At 51.2% G+C, this 26,894-nt stretch overlaps 1 protein-coding gene across 1 annotated transcript; it reads right to left on the reverse strand.

Moving 5' to 3' along the window:
- Positions 1–1,206: 1,206 nt before the first annotated feature.
- Positions 1,207–24,338, reverse strand: RASL10B (RAS like family 10 member B). Its single transcript, XM_074974507.1, has 4 exons — positions 24,228–24,338; positions 14,802–15,173; positions 2,619–2,743; positions 1,207–1,799 (listed from the first exon to the last, which is right to left on the reverse strand). Exons 2-4 carry the CDS (start codon positions 15,015–15,017, stop codon positions 1,529–1,531), a joined length of 612 nt encoding a protein of 203 aa, XP_074830608.1. The 5' UTR covers positions 15,018–15,173; positions 24,228–24,338; the 3' UTR covers positions 1,207–1,528.
- Between the last annotated feature and the right edge of the window lie 2,556 nt (positions 24,339–26,894).

The following is a 26,894-nucleotide window of genomic DNA, read 5'->3' on the forward strand; positions in this document are numbered from 1 at the left end:
TGGTAAAACAACTGTAGAAAACAGGCATTTCTAACTGAAGTTCATTGATCTCTCCTGCCATGACCATAAGATGTAGGTGCGTTTGGGTCAGATCAATTTATAAACGGTCAGTCCTGATACTTATTTATGCTTATGCCCCTTTACACAGAGGAGCATGAAAAGCATCGTGTTTATATTAGCTGTAGGATCTTTCTCAAACACTAGGTACATGGCTATACAGTATTTTTGTTATCCTTCAGGGAGGCCATTGTCTAGTTTTGTTTCATTGATGATCATTTTTAAATCTGTACAAAACTGACAGTGATCAGCTCCAGCAACAAGAGGTAGAACTCCAGTACCTGTCCAGCAAATCTGGTACAGTCAGAGAGTTCCACTGTCCCTGCCAGACTCCTAACACTAGAATTTCAGGATCATTTTGCTTTAAACCTAGTGCCAAAATGCCAGCTGGGGGAAAAAAATCCATTTAAAAGGAAGAACAAAAATGATACAGCTAACTGCCAAACCTGGGTGTCTTGTCAGCAGAAGGGGGGGGAGGGGCTCTTCGTGCACACATGTGAGAATGAACACACCGACAAGCCCATGCCAAGAAAGGCAAGCCTCAGACATGTGCTCACGCTGTTGAGATATTTAAAAAAAGGTTTGGAGCTTGTAGAAACACAACACAGGAAGGAAATGGGGGAGGAACGGCCAGTTTTTGGGGTGGGGGAGTGATTTTTTTTTTTTTTTTTTTTTGGAACCATCTGAAAATTCTGTCCCGAAATAAAAAAATAAAAAATTCCATTTCAGCCATGCCTCTTGCTATCAGGCTGTTCTGTCCCTGGAAGGGAAGAAGCTCCGGATCCAATGGGCAAAACAAGGGAGGATTCAGCTTCCCTGATGCCATGTTACTCTCCGGGCACGAGGGCGAAGGACCTGTTGATTTAAGGCTGATTGGGTCTTTGTATCCCTGTTTGCAGTGAAGACATCTCTGGTTACCAAGGCAGCAGGGGATGCCACGCCATGCCTCGTGGTAGGCAGTTGGCATTACAGATGGCTACCCATACAAATCTGTCACTTGTCAAGACTAGGTCATCATCAAGTAATAACCAAGTGGCAGCTTGACAGCAGTCTTGCCTTGCTCTGGGATGGCAGGAGACTGGCCCCCCCCCCCCACAACTGCATGGTAACCAGTGATACTTCCCCCACCCCTGCTCTCTCTAAGGTGCCCCTCTCCCTTCTTCGCTGGACACTGCATCATCCAGTCCATGATCCAGTGCGGAGGCGGGAGGAGAGGAAGGTGCCTAGAAGCCTTTTGCACTTTGGAGCAAGACACTGCCTCCTTGAATCTACAGGCCATGCCGTCTATGCGCTGGGGACAGGCAGGGATGAAGGAGGCTCACTCCGAGGCTTCATCCAGGAGAGCTGGGCACCCTCCCTGACACCTCTTCCTTTGTCAAGAGAGTTGCTCGCGTCCTCCTGCGCCCACCCCTCCGCTTTACAAAAGGGTCTCTGGGGGCAGTTGTGGGAGCAGGGGGTGGAGAGCAGGGCCTCACATAATGGTGCATCGGTTCCTGCGCAGTGCCCCCTGGAAGCGGATGGTGGTGTGGACGTGCTTGCAGCGGGCGCAGCCCACACTCTTGAGCAGCTCGCTGAAGAGCAGTAGGATGTGCCAGTTGTACTTGGCGGAGCACTCGATGTAGCCGCACTTCCAGGTCTTCTTCACCAGGTTGGAGACGTTCCAGCGGGGAATGACCCGACCCCTCTGCAGATCCCGCTTGTTGCCCACAATGATGATGGGGGTCTCTGTGGTGCCGATGACCCTGCAGAGAAGAAGGGCAGAGATGGAAACACGTCAATTTCTTTCATTGGCATGAAGGCCACAGTCCCTTAACCTCCAACCCATTACCCCCTTCCAATTTCCTACGATAGCTCTTCTGCTTCCCACTAGCACACTATTTTATCTTCCTACTAACATTTCTGTCTCCTGGGGATCCCTCCCCATCCTCAGACCCTGGCTGGGCCTGTCCCAGTGGCAGAGGATGGCAATCCGAAGCCTCCCTTGTGTAACGTGGGGGGCACAGACTGGCGGCTCCTGTCGGGCTGTCAGCAGGGAACCTTGTTCTGCATGGAGGGGTATGATTTGTCAAAGTCATGCAGCTGGATGCAAGTCAGACCTGCTGTAGCAAACTGCCCTGTCACTCACCTATCTCGTCACAGCAAGCACAGCTTACAAATACTGGTAAGAAACCCAACGCTGCTTTGCCAATGACTAAACTTGGCCCCACCGTGGCTCTTAATATCTCATGGGCAGCTTGCAGAGCTCCCTTCTGAGCTATTTGTTGCCCTTTGCTTTTCTAGGATGCTTGAGTGAATTTAGTGCAGATGGAAGGTGCCTAATTCTAGCCTGCACCTATTGGAAGATTTCAGTCCCTAGGACTATCAGCACTGAAGGGAACCAGGAGACTGCTGGAGAGTGTTGAGCTCAGCCAGGGAGCTCCAGCTTACCCTCCATCTTCCTCTCTGCCCCCAATATATTCCCGGAGAGGATGCACAATGGAGAGGTGACTTTAGCTTTGTGAGCGGGGTCTTTCCCCAGCTCAGCTGGGCCCAGGCCAGGAGTAAGGCAAGCAGGCACTTACCTCGTTTCTAGGATCTGTTGGCGAATAGTTTTGATGTACTCAAAGCTGTCAAAGCAACAGATGTCATAGACTAGGATGTAGGCGTGGACACTCCGGAGCCCCCTGCAGCATGCATCCGCCCACTCCTGTAACAGGCACACAGGAATCGGTCAAAGCTCAGGCGCAGAAGGCCCCATTGGCACAGCCCTAGGGGTGTCTCTCCAGCTTTTCTGCCATCTCATAGGCAAGGGCACTACCATGACCAGGCCAGGCCTTCTGCTACTGGGGTCTTTGCCCAGGCTTTGCTGGACTTGGGCACTGCTCCTAATGCCATATCACACCTGCTTCTGCAAACATGGCTGGTGGCCCCAAACCCCAGCATCATTGTACTCTTCTATTTCGAGCATCCCTGGGGCCTGCTGAACAAGTTAATGTGAGTCCAAATCTGCAGTTACCATTGCTTTGGGATGGGTGATATTACAGGCATAACGGGTTTTCCCAGCAGCAGCCTCACTGCACCCTGGTGGAATAAGCAGCAGATAATTATAGCAGGCACATGCTTTAGTGTTAATGCCCAGGCCTGGGACTCAAGGGATCTGGGATTTATTCCTGGTTCTGCTGCTGACTCACTGTGACAAGCTGGAGTCACCTAACTGCTCGGTGACTGTGTTTCTCCTCCACCTGCCCCCTCAAGCTCATCTCATCCCGGTTCCTAACCTTCCCCAACCCCCACCACCCCCTTCTTTAACCTCTCAGTCTTCTCTGGCTTGCTCCCTTACAAATACAAGCATGCTCTAGTCAAGGGGTTCTCAAACTGGGGGTCGGGACCCCCTCAGGGGGTCGCAAGGTTATTACATGGGGGGTCGTGAGCTGTCAACCTCCATCCCAAACCCTGCTTTGCCTCCAGCATTTATAATGATGTTAAATATATTTAAAAGTATTTTTAATTTATAAGGGGGGGGGGTTCGCACTCAGAGGCTCTCTCTGTGAAAGGGGTCACCAGTAAAAAAAAGTCTGAGAGCCACTGCTTTAGTCCAAACAGGAATTAATTCCGGGAGGTCCTATGGCCTGTTGTTCTACAGGAGGTCAGACTAAACGACATCAACACAACTCCTCTCACCAGCATCTCCAGCTACCTCACCCTGGGTAAGCCTCAGGATCAGGGACTATCGCAGGGTTAAGTCCTCTTTCACCTCTAGAGGATGGGTTCAAATCTGACTCAGGGGGAAGTGATCAAAGTTACTTATGTTCTTAGGCTGTTTGATGGGCTATATGATTTGCGATTGACATTGGAGGGCAAGGGGAGAAGCCTAGTTCCTAACGGTTTGTTCCCCATTATATCCACGTTGGCAGGGCACTGTGGGGAAATCCTGCACGTGAAGGACCCCAGTCTCCAGGTCTGTTAATTAGGTACTTTCCAACAGCACTAAATTCACCTTGATTGCTAGATTCTCGATGGCACTATTAGTGCATGATCTGTCCATGGTTCTGAATGAGCTTGTTTGCTAGATTTATAGTGCTTGCTGCTGTCTAATGAACTCACTGAACGTTTTTGTCAGTGAACATATTAAGCTTTCACCTCTGGCAATCTAGACTGTACACATTTTATTTGAACTAGAGTTAGATCAAATCCATTACATTTCCTTTTCTGGTCTAGAGTGGCCATTCATCCACATCACAGAATGACTGGGCCAGGACAGCTCTTTGCCCAGGAAAGGCAAAGACTAGGATACTAGGTTTTGCTAACCAGAAGGCCTGAGGCACGTTGGCAGACCTGAGTGGCAGCCCAGAACTGGAATAGCCAGTGGTATTTCACATTAGCATAGAGAGTCATTGGCTGAGCTGAGTTTGGGTAGGGTTGGGAGGTCAGGATGGAACAGCCGAAGGAGCTATAGATCGAGACTGGTGGTGCTTGTCGTGGGGCGGTCCTAAGACTGGAGTATCAGGGCATGCCATAGATCAGCAGTGGATGTATTGGCAGAGCTGGGGGTGGTCCAGGCTGATAATAGAAGGGGATACTGCAAGTTAGGATTGAGATGCCCTGGCACAACCCCCAGCCCACACAATGTCAGGCCCTCATTCCATGGCTATGCGTTCCTCCCTGCATCATCTCGGTCTGTAGGGAACCAGTTCAGTGTGGGTGAGGCATGCTACATATACAGTTTAGGGTCATAAAAAGACATTTGTGGAACAGCTGGGGCTTTTCAAGAGCTTTCCCTACAGAACAGTTAGTGTTTTGTGCATGACGCATGGGGTGAAAATATGCCCTGCTTTTAAATGCCACCATTCAGCAGCCGCTAACACTGCATTTGTTCAAGAAAAAAAAACAGAGAAATACTAATTACCAGTGCCCAATCCAACCCCTTGTAAAGGTTGTATCAGGGCATCCAGAATGCTGTTGCCCTGTACACAAGCGCAGCTCAAAGGTGATGCTAGAAATACAAGTTGCTGTCAAAGGATCGGAGAGGAGCAAGTCCCAGGAAACAAACATAGGAGACATTCCATCTTTGCCTGCTGACACAAGAATCCAATCCACGGCAGAACCACAAAGCTGTACGGACCTGATCGCTTGCAGCCTGGGCTCCTCTTGTGAGCCATACAAACTGGCACCATTGGGCACCTCTCTCACTGCACAGGGATGCAACCCACAATTCCTAACAAAAGAGGAATCACCCATGTTTACATGGCAGCTGCTCTAATGGACTGAGGAAGCAGGAGGTGTCCCTGACACTATGGAAATGGGTAGAGATTTAGGATTCCATACAATATGAACTATGTTTTGATAGATAGAGTGCTGTCCCAGTCTATACAGGAGAAATTGCAAAATCTTGACTACAGAGTATAAAAATACAGTTAGAAGAAACTATAGTAATTCTTCCTGTAGTGAGACATTTTCATATAATGAATCATCCCCTTTCACAGTTATGATATTTGGGAATAAAGCAAAAGGAGCTAGGAATGGAGGAAATGGCAAAGGACACTCTTTTGGATCACTGCTTTGCAGACCACAAAAGTCTGAATGAATCACTGAAACTAGCGATGAAAGAAACCTATTTATTCATGGTGCCACCCCCACGCCCCTGGTCAGTGCATGAAAATGACAGGGTGACTCTTCAGTGATTGTTACCAAAGAGATAAAGACAATTATAGTGGCAGCTTCTTAGCTGTGGGTTAATATCTTTATGGAAGAGTTCCAGTATGTCTGGGAGATCAGTATATTACAGCTTATTACATTGAGGCTGGGATGCAATTTGCTTGAATGCCATCATTCGAGTCTTTTTCAGCATTGTCCATCATGATTTCACTAGGCTGTTATTATCTTATCTAGATTTCGCTTAAAGTCACTTCACCTAATGACACCTGCAGTTAAGTGGTGTAATGAAATTATTGGCAATACCTAAAAACAAACAAACCAAGGACGGCTTATTAGTTCATTAATGATCAGTTGCTGTTTGCAGTAGCTTATTGATTAGGCACTTGGATTAAGGGCTGATTTCTAATAGATAAATGAGCAACGGTAAATTGCACCGCAAATAGTACAGTGATGCAGAGAGAGAGAGGCATTACAGTATAGGCTAGTGGTTGGAGCAGAGATTCTAGCAGGCCCTGAATTCTACTTTTACCAGTGGCAGTGCATCCTTGAGTGACTATTCGGGCAAGTCACATAATGTGCCTCAGTTTCCCTGTCTATAAAATGCATTTGACAATATTTTGCTACTTCAAAGAAGAGTTGTGAAGCTTTATTCATGAAGGTTGGAGGTGAAAGGCACCAGAGAATTATAAGAATTCCAAATAATCCTACATCACCGGGGAGGAGGAGGATGTGGCAATGCTGATGGAAGGAAAGTGAACATGTTTGATTGCCTTACACCTGAGGCAAGTAGATATTGCTGGCAGGAAGGCTAAAAGCCCCAACCACCAGAGACAAAGAACTTGAGAAAACACCCAGGACACAGGAGCAGTTGGGCTGATGTGGATGATGCAAACTTGATGCCGGTTTATAAAGGTTAAACTGGTTTCTCTGAGAGGGAGTCAAATGTATAAATGGTGTAACTTCACTCCTCTCAGTTGGGTCCTACTAAGGATAAACTTGAATCTTTGAGCTTGATTCTCCACTACCATAGAGTAAACATCTGATACTGGCCATTCTTGGAGATAGGACACTAGGGTGGATGGACTTGGACCTGAGCCAGGAGGACAATTTCCACGAGTAACTCCACTGAAGACAATGGATTTACTCTGGCGTTAAGTGACAGGAGCACTAGGCTGTTACAGGTCTTAGTATCTTGACCGTTGAAAGGGTCCCTGTATCTGAAAGGGAGCTGAGTGAACTTGGAGCAAGGGTCTGTCGGTGCAGGTTCCAGGCTGGCCAGTTCTTCCTCCCCAAGAGGATATTCCAGAAAGTAGGTTCCCACCAATTGTCAGAGCATCAGCATCCAGATTGCGCTTCCCCTTGTGATGCACGTGTGAAACTGAGCCTGGATGCCCCGGTGGATCAGGCTGCTTTCCAGTTGTTTTCCCTTGTGGAATGAGTGTGAGAAAGTTCGCTGTGAATTAGCTCCACGTTGCTCTTTCTGTTCGAAAGCTGTGCGACTGTCAGGACTGGCTGCCTGTCGGTCCCTTCACAAAACGCCTGTGAAAGAGAAGCATGTAGGCCCTCCCTTCCTTGCTACCCCCGAGTGGAGTGTCACCCATGGCTATAAAGCCTAGTGGATGGATGGACCATCCTCATCGGCTGCTGGGCATTCCAAAGGGGCGGGGATCGATCGGCCAGAAGGCAGCACAAAGCTGCATGATCTCAGCTGCCAAATCCATGTTCCTCCAGCACAGAGAGAGAGACGTAAATTTCTCTCACAATAGTGCCTTGTTCATGCAACAATAAGGCTGTTCTGGCAGAAGCTGTTGCCATCCCCTGCCTGAGGCATTAATGGATAAGGGACTGTTCTTTCTGTCTGAGGATGTCCAGGGAGAGGTGCTTATCTCCTGCTATCTTGCTCCCTACGCAGCCTCAGCCCTGCTGAATTATGCATTGCCAGAAGCCCTATATTTTGTGTGATTATAAACACTGCATATTTACAGATTGCTGAGCATCGTTTTCCGCTTGGTGATGTAGCAGCCTTGGCCCTGGTGCTCCCAAGTTCTGCTTCAGAGATGCAAGTGAAGCTATTTAAAGCAACTAGGGCAGGGTGACAGGATCCATGCCTGGTGTCCATGGGCTCGGAGCTAATTCTATTTGCAGTGCATGTGAGGTACTGTGTGTGGGGCCCATCTACCGTCCTCCTTTCTTGGGATTGAGCTTTGCCCCCCTTTATGCCCCAAATGAATCCTGGGCAATCTCCTGCCTGTGTCCTTCCTACAGTGGGGGTGACCCCCTCCTTCACCTGTATATGAAGCTCTGTGATGTCTAGCTAACCCCTAGCGCAGACTGGGAAGCTAAGGAGGTGAAGCTGAAGTGCAACATTCCAAGCAAGGAGCCAGGAAGGCCACATAGGACCATAGGCAGGGAATAGGGGTTGCTGGTCTGACCAGCAGATAGGAGAGCATGCATGGGACTCATGGAAAAGCAGGCCCTTATGTGGCTTCCTATGATGCTGTTATCTAAGGGTACCTCTCTTAGAAAGGCCTGGCCTCCAGATAAGGTTCAGATTCACTTGCCCATCCATTGGCATCACACCACACAAATAACCTTTTGCATTAGTGGCAACCACACAGGCCTTAGTGGCACGATGGGAATGTGGTGGTGGGTTGTGATATGAACAAGCAGACACCATGGGAGACAAAGAGTCTGCCTATCTGGGCTAGGAATCCCTTAAGGACAGCCTCTCTCATGGCCTCTCCAGGACTTGGTCCTTTCAGTCAACCCCAGAGGAATACAAGGCAGAGCCCCTCGCTCCACATTTTGGCAATTCAACTTCTGCCTCTGACCAGAGATGAGCCCAAGCCGTGAAGTTTGGCTCCAGGTCTAAACTATCCCACAGTTCCAGGAGGGTTGGATCAACCCATTTCAGAAGCACATTGCAGCGCTCCCACAGAATCAGAGCTCGTTGGGGCAATGGACGTGGCCTGCTGAAAAGCATGTATTCTCTATCCCCAGAACCCACGCCAAGCTATTCATGCCCCTCAACCGTGCCCTGGAGGGACCCCACCTCACTTAGTCCTCTGCCTTCCTTCTGAGACTACCAGGAAAGGTGCCAGTTCTGATGGGTGCATCGGTTCCTCTGGAAGGGTTCTTACCCACATCATGTTCTACTGATAGTCCCCAAGCAATGACTTCTGGTCAGTACTGAACTGGATCAATAGGGTGATCTAGAAGGAAAAGCCTTTGTAACCCATGACCAATCTCCTGAGCCATCCATTCTCCCTTCAACAGCCAGGCCTCCTCTTTCCCATTCAGGTGATTCAGTCCTATCCCTCTCTACATTTATTCCTCCCCCGCAGCTTCCTCCTTAGTGCAGCTAGGGTGAGCCAAGCCCCTGTGTGTCCTGCCTCCCTTCACTCCTTTGAGATGGCTCCAGGGACCATTCTTCCTTCCCTGGAAATCTCCATCTGTTTGCACCGTTCGCCCTCTGTGGTGCATGCCGAGACGTGGAGTTAATTGAGTACGTTAGGCTTCGTCTGCCATGTCAATAAATTACCCTTTGCTTTTTCTCTCTGGCTCTCGCGCTGACCTTTTGTTCCCTTGTGCACAGTGTTTAATGCTTCTCCTCCTGCTTTCTTGTGCAGCCTCCCCTCCCGCTGCTCTGGGGGAATCCTTCCATTTTTATCCCTTTATTCTACTGACCTCCTGGAATCACAGCAATGCTCCTCCCAGCTAAAGGGGGGAGGCTAGTTGCAGCACCCCCTGAATCCCACCCAGCTGAGGGGGGATGAATGCAACTCCCCCAGAACCCCCCAGCTGAACCCCATTTATATCTGTCTGGGTGCAGGGCACAGAGGGTTGATTTAGGGCTCAAAGGGGATTTAACTGGGGCACTGGCATTGTGCTTGGCCCTTGGCACACGCTTGAAGTTCAGCGTCTAAGGCCAGCAGGGACCACTGTAATCATCTACTCTGACCTCCAGTATAACACAGGCCAGAGAACTGCCTGGAATTAATTCCTGCTTGAACTAGAGCGCCTCTTTAAAACATCCACTCTTGATTTCTCCTCCGAGCTGCTCCAAGTTTTTCATCAAAATGGTTTTACAACCAAATTAGAGCAGAAGTTTTCCATTTTGGTCAACGTTTTCCAGTTTTTTTTCCAACCCTCCCCCCCCACCCCCCAGAAACTAAAAACCAAACAAATGTTTGCTTAACATTTTTGTTTAACCCTACAAAATTGGGGGGTGGGGCCATTTGATCTTTGACCTTTCGCTGAGAAAGGAGTTTGTTTTTTTTTAAAAACCGAAACCAGCTTTTGAAAACCAAACCTGTTTTGTGGGAAATTTGGGGAGAAACAAAAAAACAACACAACCGGTTTTTTCCTACCTGCCCCTTAAAAAATAACTGGCATTTTTTCAACCAGCTGTCTCACTCGCAGTGCGGTGACAGGCACCTTTTAGGACCGCTTCCCTCTTTTATCAGTTAGGCCAATGTTTCTCAACCCTTTTGGATACCGGGGACTGGCTTGCTAACTGTGCCAGGGAGATCTCAGGGCCTGGCATCGGCCCAATCACTGAGAAACACCGAGTTAGACCGCTCTACAATTTCTTCTCCCCCTGATTAGGGGTAGGGCTGTTCATGGTATATTAGCTCCTTAAGCCTCATCTACATACACATTTATACCTTTTGAGATATGCTGGTAGAGTCAAAGTGGTACAACTCCCTAGTGTGAGCATAATAATATGGGTATAACGGTGTTCATGCAGATACAGCTTATCCCCATGTAGGAAGGGGTATAAGCTATACTGGTATAAGGCAATTTTACACCAGTATACCTGCCTCCACTCTAGGGAGTGTACCAACATCGCTACACGTAGACATACCAGCCCAGATTTTTAAAGCTATTTAGGAGCTGCAGTCTAATTTTCAAAAGGAATTAGACACTTGGGTGGAAATGAGACAGGCTCCTAAATCAGTTAGGCATTGCAAGAGTGAGCACAGCAACATCTAAATGCCTTTAAAAAGCTGGGCCACTGTCCACACTGAACTCAGAGGTGTGGCTGCAGCATGGGTAGACATACTTGAGTTAGGTCAAATAGCCATGGACTGTAAAAGCCCTCGCTGGGACCCTGGGTACTTCCTCAGGTGACGAGCCTGTGCTGAAGTCCATGCTATTGTGTCTTTCTGGTGGCCAAGCCGGCTAGATTAAAGCTAACTCGGGTACATCTACATGACCTGGAATCACGCCCTGTGATTGCAATGTAGACATGAGGTATACGCCTCTGCTTGAAACAATTATTCTGGTCCAAAACGATCAGGCCTTGAGTTTGGAGATTGCTTTTGCTCTAATTGAGGTCATGTGCAGATATTACGGGGATGGGCTCTAGATAAATGCTTGCAATAAATAAAGAGCCAGCACTTCCTATCCTGGGACTAACTGGAGCCAGAGCCAATGGGAAATGAAGAAAAAGGTCACATGATGATTTTTCACAACTCAGAACAGATTCAGTTCAAGTTTGGGGAGGGGACTGTTTGGATTTTACCCAGGCTATTTCTCCATGAAAAATTACAATCTTGTATCTTAATAGCAGAGAGCCTCATGTGTAATCCCTAGGCATATGCGCCTTTCAACCTAGCCCTCCATTAGATTCTGCACAGCATGGCCCACGGCACTCCAAAAGCAGCTCATCTGAAATTCAGCAGCCTTTTGATTATCTCTATTTTGGTCCCATTTTGTGGCTTTCACAATCTGAATGAGATTCTGGTCACTCATGCTGAGATGCTTCCTCCCCCCAGCCAGAGATCTCCATCAACTCTGTGGTGTTACTCAAAAGTAAGTCAAGAACGGCTCCTCCTCCTACACAGGACCTTTGCTATCCACTTCCTTGGGCAAATATCCCTCAGGACAGGATGCAGAGATAAAATTTCTAGACACCATAAATGGATGCTTCTTGGAGAAGTCTATCCTGTAACCTAGAAGGAGTGAGGCAATTCTTGATTTAGTCCTAAGTGGAGCATAGGATCTGGCCCTAGAGGTGAATATCGCTGTACCGCTCGGTGATAGTGACCATAATGTAATTTAATTACATCATCCTTGTAGGGGGTGAAATGCCAAAAAACCCACCACAGTAGCATTTAACTTCAAGAAGGGGAACTACACTAAAATGAGGAAGCGAGTTCAACAGAAAACAACAAAGGAACAGTCATAAGGGTGAAATGCCTGCAAACTGCATGGGAACTATTTAAAAACACCATAATAGAGGCTCAAGCTAAATGTATACCCCAAATAAAAAACAGGAAGAGGACAAAAAAATGCCACCATGGCTAAACAGACTAAGAGAGGTAGTTAAGGCAAAAAGGCATCCTTTAAAAACTGGAAGTCAAATGCTACTGAGGAAAATAGAAAGGCACACAAACTCTGGCAAGTCAAAGGTCAAAGTATGATAAGGCAGGCCAAGAAAGAATTTGAAGAGCAACTAGCTAAGATCACAAAAACTAACAGCAAAACTTTTTAAATACATCAGAAATAGGAAGCCTGCCAAACAGTCAGCAGGGCCACTGGATGATCGGGGTGTTAAAGGAGCACTCAAGAAAGACAAGGCCATTGTGGAGAAGCTAAATGAATTATTTGCATTGGTCTTCACTGCGTAGGATGTGGGGGAGATCCCCACACCTGAGCCATTCTTTTTAGGTGACAAATCTGAGGAACTGTCTCACACTGAGGTGTCATTAGAGGAGGTTTTGAAACAAACTGATAAATTAAACAGTAATAAGTCACCAGGACCAGATGGGATTCACCCAAGAGTTGTGAGGGAACTCAGAGATGAAATTGCATAACTACTAACTGGTATGTAATCTATTGCATAAATCAGCCTCTGTACCAGATGACTGGAGGGTAGCTAATGTAATGCAGACTTTTTTAAAAAGCTCCAGAGGCGATCCTGGCAATTAGAGGCCAGGAAACCTAACTTCAGTAGGACCAGGCAAATTGCTGGAAACAAGTCAGACATTAGTGGCGACTTTACATTCTGCATCTGCTGGGAGATCAATGAAATTGTACTGCACAGTTTCAGCAGGACGCCCTGGTACGCTACGAATTCTATTGCTCCCTCAGACTGTCGGTGGGGATGCCATCCGTTACAGCCTTTGATTTCGCCAGCTGATGTTGGAGGGCAGAATATCCCACTTAGGATGAATTTTCAACAGAACTGCCTGTTTCTGTTACAGCAGCCAAACATCCCCAGAAGATGCCAGGTTTGTTTTACGTGAAGAACGGCGAAAGAAACGCACCATACCTGGCAGATCAAATACATACGACACATTGGGGAAGGTAGGAAGGGAAAGCAAGGGACTCAGGTCTAGATTCACACAGGGAGTTAGGTGCCCGGGAAAATCAAACCCACTTGTTCCGGAGCTGGACTTCAGAGATCCAAGTCTGGCCAAACGTCACATTACTGGGCTGTTTTTATCCCACTCCAGGAGGGGTCTGAACTAGGGCAGGAGCTTCACTCTCCTAGGTCCCGTATCAGCAAGGCATTTCTGCTTGTGCTTAACTCCCATTTAAGTCAGTGGCTTCATGTACACTGCAGCTGGAGGTGGAATTTCCAGATCTAGTAGATGTAGAAGACCTTTGATCGAGCTAGCACGCGAAAACCAACAGCACAGCCCCAGGGGCGGCAGGAGGAGCTAGCCACATGAGTATGTACCTTGGTTCGTAGACAAGATTGTACTAGCTCATGCTGCCATGGTTACACTGCTATTTTTAGTGCGCCAGCTCAATCCAAGCCAGCGTGTGTTCCTCTGTCCATGCTGGAAATTACACCTCCAAGCTACAGTGTAGACATATCCAGTGAGATTTAAGCAGGTGTCTAAAGGAAAGCACATGCTTTCGCTGAACAGGGATGGACCACTGAACGTAGGCCACAATTCCTACGGTCACTCAAATGCCTAGGCGGAGTTAAGACGACACCATCCTTTAAATAATAATAAAATAAATAATAATAATACCTAGCTCTTATGTAGATCTCAAAGTGCTTTACAAAAGGAGGTCAGGATCATTATCTCAATTTACAAAGGGGGAAACTGAGGCATAGAGAGGGGAAGTGACTTGCCCAAGGTCACCCAGTAGGCCAGTGGCGAAACCAGGAATAGAAGCCAGGTCTCTTGAATGCCAGTCCAGTGCTCTATCTTCCTACTTTCTCCTCTGGAACTATGTACAGTACCCAAATTATGCAACATGTTCTGGGGGCATCACAAAAATGTTCAGCTCTAAATGGGGGTTCAGGCCTGTGAGAGAGGGGCACATGCTCTGACAGGAGATGGTTTAGTTGGGGATTGGTCCTGCTTTGAGCAGGGGGTTGGACTAGATGACCTCCTGAGGTCCCTTCCAACCCTGATATGCTATGATGCTATGGGGCTCAGCATGGAGCCGCAGGTGGGCAGGTTGGCTATTTGGGGTTTGGCTAATCCGGTCACAATGCGTGTTCTGCATGTTTATGGGATTCCTAAAGTTCATTGCAATTCTCACGGAGACATAATCCCTCCAGCGCTGAAAGGCGTCAGTTCCCATGACACCGCCGATTGTGCCCTGCCGTATATTCTAACTATCATGAAAATTAGCCAAATTGCAATATGTTAGCATTCGAAGTGGCGACACCTTCCCTGGTTTACCGCCTTCCAGTCAAGAGTCTCAAAGCCATTCATGAAATGGGGGCACCAAGAGTGGAGAAGACTCACCGAGGCCATGATGCGATTCAGGGATTAGAACCCAGGTGTCCTGATTCCCACTCCTAGGCTCAGAGCACTAGAACAAACCTTTCCCGAGCAGCCCCCTTCTTACACATTTGTTTACCAGGCAAATCTTGCCCCAGACACATAAGACACAACCTGATCCTACGAGGAAAACTACTGCAAAAATATCTCTGGGCTGCATCTTTGCAGGGCTGTGGATTAGTGTCCTTAACAGACACCCTATGCCGAGTCAAAGGGCAGGAGACTCGTGGCAGTGGGTCTCTTCTGTTGATGAGTCAGAGCATGTGACCTCAGACTCAGAACCGACTCCCATTGTTACGAACAGGCCCATCTGCCTTTGGCTGGCGTTACCGGGTCAGCGCCTGGCACACGTACCTGCAGCGTGTTAACTGGGAAAGACGTGATGGGTGGGAAGTCCATGATCTGTAGGTCGTGCACGTGGCCGTTCATGACCACGGCCGGCAGGTAGACACGCCGTGTCTTGGTGGGCGCGCACGCCTCGCTGAACTCGTTGTAGAGGAACTGGCGGACGATGGCGCTCTTCCCGACCCCTTGAGCCCCAAGCACAGCGACCTTGAAAGTTGTCACCATGCCTCCCGGCCGTGGCCCCCCCACGCGATGTGGCGATCGGCTCCTTGGTGCAGCCCACTGCGTTTGCACTGCCAGGAAGGCCCCCGGGCTGCATATTCCAGCGGCTGCGGTTTCAGCCCCATTCAGGAAGCATTTCCTCCTCCGCCCAGCCTGTCACTGCAAGACCAAGAGCGACCCAGTCAAATAAGACACCTCCAAGTATCCCAGGCAGCCTCACGCCAAACAAACAACACAGCCCTGCCTAGCTAGCTACGGCTCTTATCTGGCCCCACCGTATCTGAGCACCTCATAGTCTTTTAATGTAGTCATCATCCCAGCCCAGCTGTTATGCCCATTTTACAGGTGGGGAATGGAGCCACAGAGAGACTCGTCCAGAATAGGGAATTGAACCCAGGTCACCCAAATGCAAGATGAGTGCTCCAACCACTGGGTCATCCTTCCTCCTACCTCTTCCCCTTTCCTTCACCTGTGCTGACAAAGCCCTCGCTCTCTCCAACCTCCCCCCTCACTGCCACTTTGGCAGCAGATTCTTAACAGTCCCATTAGGGGATGTTTTAAATGACACCAGTTGGCACTGGTCCCCTAGGGATCACACTTCCATCACTCCCCTTGCCTACCTCTCCTTGCCCCGGTGCAGGGGGCTACAGGGAGGGAGGTTTAGGAGAGGGCTCCAGTCTTGGCTGGGCTGTGCCCCCAGGAGAGGCCTTAGAGATGTTTCTGCAGCCCTAGTGGCTCAAAGGGAGCAGAATGAGCCAGAGAGTCTGGTAACCAGCTACACTGAAGGGAAATGAGACAGGATATTAAGTCACAACCCCCCTTTTTTTAAACAATTAAAAGGGAGACAGTAATGACCAGTTAAAGCACCTTGCAACGCACCCAACTGGACAAACTCACTACATTCAGCATCATGGAAATGCAGCCACCTCTGGGGTGGAGGAAGCAGCCAGGCACGTAATGCATTGCACAACAGGCTGGGGGTGGCAGGGCTGAGAATGGAACACTTTTGTCAAAGGGCAACAGTGCAACTCTTGTGCCAGGGTGCAACTCCTCAGCAGAGAGCAGACATGTAACAACCACCCTAGTACTGCACAAAGAAGACATGCTGATTGTAACAGACCCAAACAATACGGGACTGATCCAGAGACCAGTATCCTACTTCTCTCCCATACCAGATCACTCCGTAGATCCATGTAGCCTGCCATCCTGCCCCCTCCTCTGCTGGATCAGTCCAGAGGCCCATCTAATCCAGACTCCTGCCCCCCTGGTTCCCATATTGGATGATATCATAGGTCTACCCAGTCCAATATTCAGCTTCTGGCTGCAGGCACATTATCCCAATAGGTCCTCCACTATTCCCACGGCCAATTGCGCAGTGCTACACGTGGTGGGGGCCCCGTTCCTTCCTGACCCCTGCAGGCAACCAGCTTCTGCCATGAAGCATGAGACTCGATTAGCCTTACTTCATAAAGGCAGCACTGGAAGGCATGGCCAGGGCGGGCAAGGCTGCGCTAAGCACACATGTCCTGACAGCGCCTTCCCAATGCTAAGCTAGCAGCATCTTGACTTGCACCGACAGCACAGCTCCTGACAAAGGAAGGGAGGCAGATGACCCCAAAAAAACCCTTTGATTTTTCCACCCCAAGTGTAGTATTTTGCACTTATCTTTAGTGCAACCCCACCCAGGCTGGTGCCAGACACAAATTTGATAAGCATACTCCCAACTCCATTATCCACGTCATTAACGAAGATATTCAGTGATGCTAGATCCAAGACTGACCCCTGTAGGACTCCACTAGACAGTTTGACAGAGACCCACTGATAATGACTCTTTGAGTGCAGTCTTTCAACCAGTCTTGCACCCACTTTAGTAAGTTCAGCTAGACCACATGTCCCTAGTTTGCTTACGAGAATATCGTGTTGGACTGCCTCAAAAGCCTGACTAAAATCGAAACAGACGAATCTACTGCTAAGCCCCGTAACCCTGTCCACGAATAGTGAGAGATGGTCACTGCCCCAAATAGCTTACAATCTAAACAGTCAAAATAAAGGAAAGAGAGAGGGGACATGATTAGCCCAACGCTACCCACCAGCAGAGCTAGGAATAGAACCCAGGTGTCCTGAGCCTCGAACCAATGTCCGAGTCATTGGATCAATTTCTTGCAAGTTAATTCAAGGCCTTCCTACTAAACTGCGTAAGGGCACGTCCACATGAGGCTAGTTATTACTCCGCAATATTAATCTGAATGAACTAACGGCATGAAGTTAAAGTAGACTAGTTAAATCACATTAAACCCCTGTTTGCATGCTCTTATTCAGAATTCAAGTGGCACAAATTCAGTTTAGCTTAATTTACATGAATTAAACTAAATGGGATTCAGGCCACTTGAATTCTGAATAAGAGTGGCCACACAGGGACTTACTGCAATTTTTAACTAATCCACTTTAAACATTTATTCTGATTCACTTTCCTGAGTGTTCCCATGTAGACAAGCGCTGAACTTGGGCCCTGTTCTGGAGGCAAGCAGACCAAAATGGGGCAGCCCAAACGTGAAAGTGTTTGTTAGCTGCATATCCCAAGGGATTTGGCCCTGATGGAGAAACAGATACAAAGTGACCTGGTAGCAGCCCCCCCACCCCCGAGAATCAAGTGAAGGCCCAGAATGAAAGAATTTTAGAGCATTTTGACATTTAATCTGGAAATTTAGCAAGCTAAATAAAGGTGAAAAACACCCAACAACCCCAAAGGAAATTAAAAACAAAACACACAAAAAATTGGTTTGTGTCCCACAAAGTATTTTGTTCGACCTGAAATTATTTTTTTCGGTTTGTTTCAGCAAGAAAAAAAACAAAACAAAACAAAAACCACCAAAATTTTTTATTTTGGTTTGAACTGAAATGATTCTCTCCCCACTCCGATTTTCCAGTTTGGCACCCAAACCAAACCAAATCAGCTATTATCTCAGCTCTAGATGAGTGGCCAGCGTAAACTAGTACAGGCTGCTGGGCATGATGAAGAGGTGGGATTCACCAGCCACAGCTTAGGGCATTCCTAAACTGACCTCTCCCAGAGCTGGGAAATCCATCTCGTGTTCACTTGGACAAGTGGAATCGCATTTAGCTGGGGCCATCACTCTGCTGCGCGAACAGCTTAATGTTTAATTTCAGGGTTTGATCAGTTATGTGAGTCACGTGATGGAAGCTATTTTCGGAGCAGGCAGATCTGCCGAGTACTACAGACGTGGACGCATGCCGAGAGACGCACGCTCGTGTCTGGAGACAAATGTGGATACGCTCTCAAGGACGCATACACACACTGCGACTCACGGAGCCGTGGCTACACATTCACAACCCAGAATGTGGCACATATAGACGTTCATCCACACACAACAGCCCAAACACACACATCAGCACTGCCCACAGACAAACGCACCTTGCCACGTTCACACAGACAGGCAAACAACAATGCACACACAGCCGGACAGATGCATATGGAGACGTGTTCATATGGCCACACCCTGACTGAAATCCTGGCTGCTCTGAAGTCAATGATCAAACTTCCATTGACTTCTATGGGGCCACTGTCTGCAGAAGTCTGGTTGTATCCCAAGGTTTTCCATCAGGCACGTGCAGCTAAGAAAGAAAAGGGGTTTCTTTATGTCCAGGAGAAGCAGAGGATTCAGAAAAGAAATAAACAGGGACCTCAGGGTGAGCTCAGTTCTGCTTGCTGGCCAGCCCTGACCCAGTCCCCGTGACAGTGCAGTGTTGACCAGCTGTGGCTAACAGCACTGTCCCCGATTATGTGGTAGTAACTGTGTCATGAATATAGGGGAAGGCTAGCAACCTTTATGTCTGCAGTAGCATAAAATCCCACCACTGACACCATGTCAGGGATCCCCCCTGTGAACTGTGGGGTACAGATGTGGGAAACCACATGGGTCTACGACTTTGCTCTGATTGTGAGCTCCACTGTGAAAAATGGAGTAAAGTTGATCAAGTGTCACAAATAGCCTACAACCATAGATGTTGATGGAAAAAAGTGCAAAAAGGAGACAGACTGAATTAGCCCAAACCCAAAGGCCTCCTGCTACAACTCAAAGAGTGTTAAAATCACACCTGGTAAGCAAGAAAAGTGGGGGACTGGAAATCAATGAACCAAAATCAATATGAAATATGGCCTAACTGGTAAACAAAGCAATGAGGGGACGGGCTGTTCTGTCCAGCTCATAAAAAATCCTTAGAGGAGAAAATAAACAGATGGACAGACGTGAATGCTGGCTGACGGAAAGACAAGAAAGGGGGAAGGAGTGAACTTCATCAATGTCACGGCTGCCACCCACACCGTCCCCTTGAACCCCAAGATACACTATGATACCACTGTGCCTTCGTTGCCCTGATCCTGAGAGATGTCCTGACCAAACCGGGCCAGACACAGGGACCCCAATGACACTGCCACCTGCAGTGGCTCCGGCTAAATCCCTACCACTGCTTGGGATTGTGAAACCGTCACACCACCTTTCCATGTGTGTCCCCTCTTCCTTCCCCACCTTACGTCTTCTCCTTCCTCTCTCCTTTTTACCCACTGTCTAAGCCGAGACTGTATATTTTACAACACTGCTATAAGCCTGTGACCAGGGAGGCAGCTAAATCCAATGCCTGAAACACCCCGATGCTGGTACGAGTTTGCCAGGTCTCAGAGTAGCTGTGCGATGCCTGTGGTTTTCCAGCAGCGAGGTTGCAAATGAAAGTCAACGCCAGACACAGAAGCTGCATTTTCAATCTTGACTGCTCTTTTCTCTCCCCTCTTGGGTGTGTTTGTCTTGTCTTAAAGGAAGTAGGATCAGACTTTAATAGCAGCAGGATTTCCAGCCCATCTCAGCTAACGTCTTCTCTTTTCCCCAAAACGACTAAGGCAGAGGACTGGGAGTCAGGACTCCTGGGTTCTATTCCTGGCTCAGCCACTGACTTGATCTTGGACTAGCCCCTTCCCTTTTCTGTGCCTCAGTTTCCCCCACCTGTAAGATGAGAATAATACCACCGACCAACCTCACAGGGGGCTGGGAGCCTTAATTAATGTTTGTAAAGCACTTGGTAATGCTCAAATGGAACGCACTATAGAGGGTCAGAATATTTCTCCTGCTTCTGCATTTTCTTCCACCCACCCGGCTCACAAGTTCCTCCCAGCATCGCTTGTGGCAGGTGCTGTTCCCCAAGTCATGCCTGGTTCATATTCCTGGGGTCCCAGGTTGGAATTCAGCCACCAGAACCAGGGTGCTGGTCACCACCTGGAGAAAATATTGTCTCCTGGAACTAAGTCCTTGGCCAGGCAGCTTCACACCATCATAGGCTGCCATGTTTCCATGCACGTCACACTGCCGGGTCACAACAAGCCACCCCCGCATTAGCAGCATCACACGCACCCCACCCATCACATCACCACCCTGTCATGTGCAACATGAATGGAGCTAGGTCAGCCCAGGGCCGTGGGGTGGAGGATTCCAATGCATTTTAGGAAGATTTCAACCTTATGAAAATCAAGATGGGCCCCTGATAACCCAGAAGGGCGGCATGTGCAGGACCAAAGGCCCTACCTCTCTTTAGGCTACCGCTCGGCAAGGATTACGGGAAACGCAGGAGTGTCCTTAACCAGGTACGATGCTTTCATCAAAGCTCGGATGATTAACCCTCGCCTTCCTTGCGTCGTCCAGGCAACAGCCGTGCTCTTTTTACAGTTTGGTGAGCCAAACTACTGCAGCCAGGGCGCTGCCGAGTCAAACAGATGACCCATCAGCTTAGCAATAGCCAGAACAACAGAGGCGAGCCCTGACTTGGGCTGGAGGGAAGGCAGGGCGCTGAACCCTTGGGAAGGTTGAATCTCACTTGGCCCAACAGCAACCCCTGTCAACAGGGAACAGCAGGCTCACTCTCTTCCTTCGCTGGAAAGGTGTGGTTGAGATGCAGGACTAATGGAGAGGAAGCAGAGAAAATAGGGAGCTTTATGTTAACAGGACAATCAGGGGGACTTGGCATGGGGGGCTGGTTGGGGCTCCAGAGTCCGAGCAACTGGTACAAGGAGTGTAGACGCAGCCTATGGCGAGAGAAGGGTTTTTTCCGTCACTGTAGGAACACCACTTCCCTAGGTCAATGGAAAGGTTCTTCTGCTGCCCTGGTTGTGTCTACACTAGGTCAGGTTTTCACACCCCTGAGAGACGAAGGTACGTCAGTTTTAAGTGTAGACCAGGCCTCAGCGTTGGTAGCACAGCTGCTCTGCTAGATCTCTCCCGCACTCAGAGCCACAGGCCTGTGGCTGTGAACGATGCAGGAGAATCGCCCTTAGCCTGCAGCAGTATTAAAGTTTTTATCCTCTTTGCGGGTCTCTCCCACAAGAGGGCAACATAATCACCAGCTCACGAGCCACCAAGCCAATTCCATACGAGAGGCAGGGAGATCCCTGTCGAGGGAGCTGGGGGATGCAGCTGGAGGGCCGTGGTTTTGGCCAGCATTGGTAACCGCGTTCCATTGTGTGGTTTCTCCTCAGACAAAGTCCCACTCGCTTCTGAGAGGGGCCTTTGATGTGTTTGGGGGTGGGGGGAGTGGCAGAGGATGTGTGGCAATGCCAGGCCCAGCCTCCTTTGCCCTTCCTTCCCAGATATGTAGCCCCCTGGCCAGAGTTTGGGATGGGTACCCGGGCTGTAGGAAGGAGTGGGGAGGTGAAGGAGCAAGCCAGGAGTTGCCTTCCCACAAGGTCCTGCTTTCAGAGACAGTGAGGGAGCTTGGCAGCGTGTTGATTCCTTCCCCAATTGGTCCCTGTTTCCAGAGGGAGACTGGGCCCTGAGTTGCAGATGCTGAGTCCAAAGCAGTCACTTGTTTTGCTTGAGGACAAGGCCAGCGGTTCCTGGGCTCAGGGAATCTGAAAGGCCCAAAACATGCCTCTCCTCCTCCCTTCACAGCGGCCACAAGGAACAATCTACACAGCTCTCACTCTCAAGTACTAGGCCAATCTTCTGCCCTTCCAGCAAAGGAAACAGCCAGGTTATTGTTGCGAAACAAGAGGATTTCCAAAGGCAGAGCGAAACTGGAATTGTAATGAGATAATCTGAACTCTCCTAGCCCTCTACATTTCCACAGTGCCTTCCATTCCTCCGGGGCTTCATAACCCATCGAGGCTCACCAGCCTCCTTTGACTGCTAGCCCTGCCCAACAGAGGAGGAAACTGAGGCATGGACGGGGAAGTGACTTGTCCAAGGTCACCCAGCAGGCCAATGGCAGAGCTGAGAATAGAATGTAGGTCTCCTGACTGCCCTGTGCTTTAACCACTAGGCAAAGCTCCCTCCTCTTCACAGGACTGGTGCCCCTAACAGTGCACGCTAAGGTGGGACCACATCTGCAGTCCTCAATGACTGCCGTGCCCTGAGCTAAAGGAGTGACTAGCTCAGTCCAGCCGAGACTTTTATATCGGCCAAATTCCCACCATGGTTAGACACCCTCTTACTGCCCCTTGCAGCCAAAGGTTTTGTCTACAGGTTCACAGCCCGAGCGAGGGTTCCACGTGCACGGGGGAGTTTGGCAGCTGGAGCTTGCACATCAAGGGTGCATGTATGCAGTGAATGTGTGCACAGCGGCCCACGGGCGCACCTGCAGAGGGACGCGCCGGGTGACAGCAGCGTGTCAGCCTTTGCAGCGAGCCCTTGCACGTCAGGCGCATGCAAGCGAGCGCCCGGGCCGGTGCAGAAAGCGCGGGCACTCAAGCGTGTCCCCAGGGCCCCTGTAGCGCGTGTGCCCTTCAGTGCTTAGACGGGGAGCATGTGTCGGGATGTCAGCGTGTGGATGTGCATGCGAGTTTGTATGGCGGTGTTGGAAGGGAAATAAGTTGCTAACACCCCCCCCCCCCCCCCCGCCGCGCACACCTCAATGTGCTGTAGGGAAAGTCGGCAACACCCAGATGGAACCTTAGCAACTAGCTCAGTGTAAGGGGGAGCCCAGGGACAGCTTGGGCGGGGTTATCCCTGGGCCTGGGGGAGGGAGTGGGTCTCCCGTGAAACTGACCAGCCCCAAATCCTGGAGGGAGGACTCCCCTGTGTGTCAGGGACAGAGGGTCTGGGAGAAGCTCAGGGTTCAGATTTCAGCATCTCCTCAGCTCCAGGCTGACAAGCTCTCCCTTGAATTACAGGCCAAACAGCAGCAGGAGGGAGAGGGGGCACTGGTGGGGGCGGGGGGCTCAGCAGGAGGGAGAGGGGGCACTGGTGGGGGGCGGGGGAGATCAGCGGGAGGGAGAGGGGGCAGGGGGCTCAGCAGGAAGGAGAGGGGGCACTGGTGGGGGCGGGGGGCTCAGCAGGAGGGAGGGGGGCACTGGTGGGGGCGGGGGGGGCTCAGCAGGAGGGAGGGGGGCACTGGTGGGGGCTCAGCAGGAGGGAGAGGGGGCACTGGTGGGGGCGGGGGGATCAGCGGGAGGGAGAGGGGGCACTGGTGGGGGCGGGGGGGGCTCAGCAGGAGGGAGGGGGGGCACTGGTGGGGGCTCAGCAGGAGGGAGGGGGGGCACTGGTGGGGGCGGGGGGGGGGCTCAGCAGTCCAGTATCTGGGGAGCCGGAAGGGGCCCGGGGAGTCAGACTGAGGTTAAACTTCTTCCTCCGCAGGGAGGCAGCACCCGGCCATTCCCCCCTGCGGGAATCCCACCAGGGACCCGCGCTGCTATTCCCAGCCCACCCTGTCTCCCCCCTTCCTGCCGGCAACCCTGGAGCCCCCGAAACGGTTCGAAAGGCTCCAGCAACCAGCCCTTTGCTGCCAGGCCGCCCCCCAGCTGTCTGCCCCACTTCCGTCCTCAGCCCTGGGGGGCGACGCACGGACACGGGTTTGCCCGGCCCCCTCGCCAGGTGCCCGTCACCCGCCCCCCATCAGACTGTGCCGGGGGGGGGGTATTGAATTCTTCCCCTGCCCCCGCCCTGGGGGGGATCCTGGACTGTGGCGGCTCCCCCCACCCCCAGGTCCCTTCAACTCTGATTCCGGATTTGTTCCTTGCCTGGAAAAACGCCCCCCCACCCCCCTGCCCGCAGCCCCCCGAGCCCCCCACCCCGCATCCCCCCGAGCCCCCCAGCCCCCCTGCCCGCAGCCCCCCACCCCGCAGCCCCCCTGCCCGCAGCCCCCCGAGCCCCCGAGCCCCCTGCCCGCAGCCCCCCTGCCCCCAGCCGGGTTTATGCCGCCCCCCCGGGTCCTTACCTCGCCGCGGCGCGAAGCCCAGGGGCGCGCTGCCCCCAGCCCAGGCACCGGCCGCCCGCCCGGACCCCCTGGAAGCGGGGCTGCGAGGGGGGCGGGGGGGTCGCTTTTCCATCCAGCCGCCCCAGCTCCGGGGACTCCGCTCCGGCCAGGCAGCGGGGGCTGCCGCTGCTCCGCGGGGCCGGGAGCGACGCTCGCCCTGCGCCGGGGCTCGGCTCGGCTCGGCTCGGCTCTTTGGGCAGCTCGCTCGCTCCTCCGGGCCGCCTGCCCCTGCTCCGGCTCCCTGCGGGCAGGGCGCCCGCCTCGCCTTGCAGCTGCTCCGCTGGGTCACAGCGCCCGCCATGTTCCCGCAGTCGGGGGGGGGGGCGGGGGGCGGATATTTTTAGCTGCTCCAGGCCGGGGAAGGGCGTCAGTGGCACTGGGGGGCTGCAGCCGGGGAGGGGAGCCCGCTAGGCTCTGGGGACAGAAGGCCACGAGGAGCCCCCCAAAGCAGCCCCTTCCCCCCCCCGGAGCAAGGGGGATGCAGGGGGCCCAGCGGCATGGCCCACCCTGCCTTTGGCTCCCTGAGCACTGGCAACAGCCTCCGAGGGGTGGAGCTGCCGGAGCCCGGCCCCTCTTGGGCCTGGGGGTCAGGCTAGCCCTGGAGAGCCTGAGTGCCATTCCTAGCCTCTGCCACTGCCCCCCGTGTGCCCTCGGGCAAATCACTTAACCTCCTAGGCCCAGATCCTCCAAGGGATTTAGCATCTTCCCATCCATTGATTCCAATACCTTTGGAGGAGTTGTACCTCAGTTCTCCACCCGTACAATGGGTCACGGTTTCTCCCTGGCGTCCTGATGCTGAATCGGGCATGGTTCTGGGGGAAGATTTAATTGGGGATTGGTCCTGCTTTGAGCAGGGGGTAGGACTAGATGACCTCCTGAGGTCTCTTCCAACCCTGATCTTCTATGATTCTATTTCTTAATGGCATGAGCTGGTTTGGGCCGGATTGTCGGGGAGGGACTCACGCCGGGCTCTGCCGGTGCGTACTGTGCAGTGCATGCCCTTTGGCGTGTGCAGTGCTGCAGGAGTTTGCATCTGTGCTCAAATGCATTTGGCACTGACCAGCGGTAGGCAAGGGGGTTAGTGCCCCAAAGGCGTGTCCGCTGACAGGCGCGGGGGCAAAGTTGTGAGTGCACATCTGGGGTTGGGGGGGACTTGAAATCAGGCCCTTAAAGCCACATTATCAGAGGACGGAGCCAATGCACCAGGTGAAATACACACAGCCTTGTTGTTTTCACAACCCCCTACATTTGTACATACAAACCTCTGGTAACTGCTAGCCCAGCCTGTCTTCTGCATAGGGGTGTAGCCAGGGAAACGGGGTGCAGGGTTGGGATCTCCCTGCACCCAGCTACCCCACAGCTGGGATCAGGCAGCAGTGGTCCTGGGATCGGGGCCGTGAACGGTGCTATAAAGGCACCTTTGTCCCACATCCCATCTAGACTGTCAGAGAAGCCGAGCTAACACTTGGCTAATTCCCAAAGCTGTTGTGAAACTTAACTGATCAGGGCGAGCTCCTCAGATGACAGCTCTGTAGAGGTCTGATCCGATGCCTGCCGACATCTGTAGGGGCTGGACTGGCCCCAGCAGCGTACCGTAGCTGTTCTCCTGTATCTTGTACATTCTGTTATTCTTGTATATTACCCAAGCACGGCGCCCACAGCTTTTCCACGTATCAAACTCCGTCCCCCATGTCAGGACCCTGCAGTATGAGTGGGTCGGGGCCGGTCAGTGGTCATCTTTGCATGCAAGCTCGTATAAACCTTTCTGATGCTTTCCAGGAAAATTCAGGCTCCATTCCTGTCTGCACTGGGGATCCAAGTCTGTTTTTGGAGGCTTTAAAAATACGCACAGAGAGGTTGTCCACTTGCAGCATTTTTCTTTATAAAAGATATTTTAACACGGGGGAAGGGGAGGAGACGTGGATTCCCCTTATTTCCAGTTGTCTGGGAATTCTCTTCCTAACCCCACTGAAACAAGACACTGACAAACATAAAGCCAGCTGCAAGGATCTCAGGAACTCCTGGCACCAGCTCTTCTCCAGAAAGAAAAGGGATGGTCCTGGCCTTGGACTCAGCTTTTGGCTTTGCCCCAGACTCCTTGAGCAAGTCCTTTAATCTCTCTCTGCATCAGACCTGTGCATTTCAGCAAGGGGCTGGCACTCTGTACAGATTCCTGTGTCCATCATGGCACAGGGCAAAATTTCCAGGGAGGTTTTCCACCTTCTCTTCCAAGAGAAAGAGGGAGCAAGAGGGAGAGATGGGGCAAGAGCTAGAAGTTGTTGCCTGAGCTCAAGGAATTGAAAGGCAGGGAGAGTGCTGACTTTAACAACTGCAAGGGTGCCCACCACCAGGTGCCAGACAGGCTCCTCTAAGCTCATTTCGTGCCTACGAGAAATAGCTCCGCGGAAGCGCAGCAGGAAGGCAGTTGCATTAAGGGTCCTATCATGGGCCTTGTGCTTTCATTTCAGTGTGTTGCTGTAGCTCCTAGAGGCTCCGAAGTAGATCGGGAGCTCACTGTGCTAGGTGCTGTACACACACCTAGTAACAGACAGGCCTGCTCTGAAGAACTCACCCTCCTAACAAAGGGTGGGAGGGGGGAACAGAGGTACAGGGAAGGGATGTGTCTTG

Source organism: Natator depressus, chromosome 17 (genome assembly GCF_965152275.1).
Source record: "Natator depressus isolate rNatDep1 chromosome 17, rNatDep2.hap1, whole genome shotgun sequence".
Classification (NCBI taxonomy): domain Eukaryota; kingdom Metazoa; phylum Chordata; order Testudines; family Cheloniidae; genus Natator; species Natator depressus.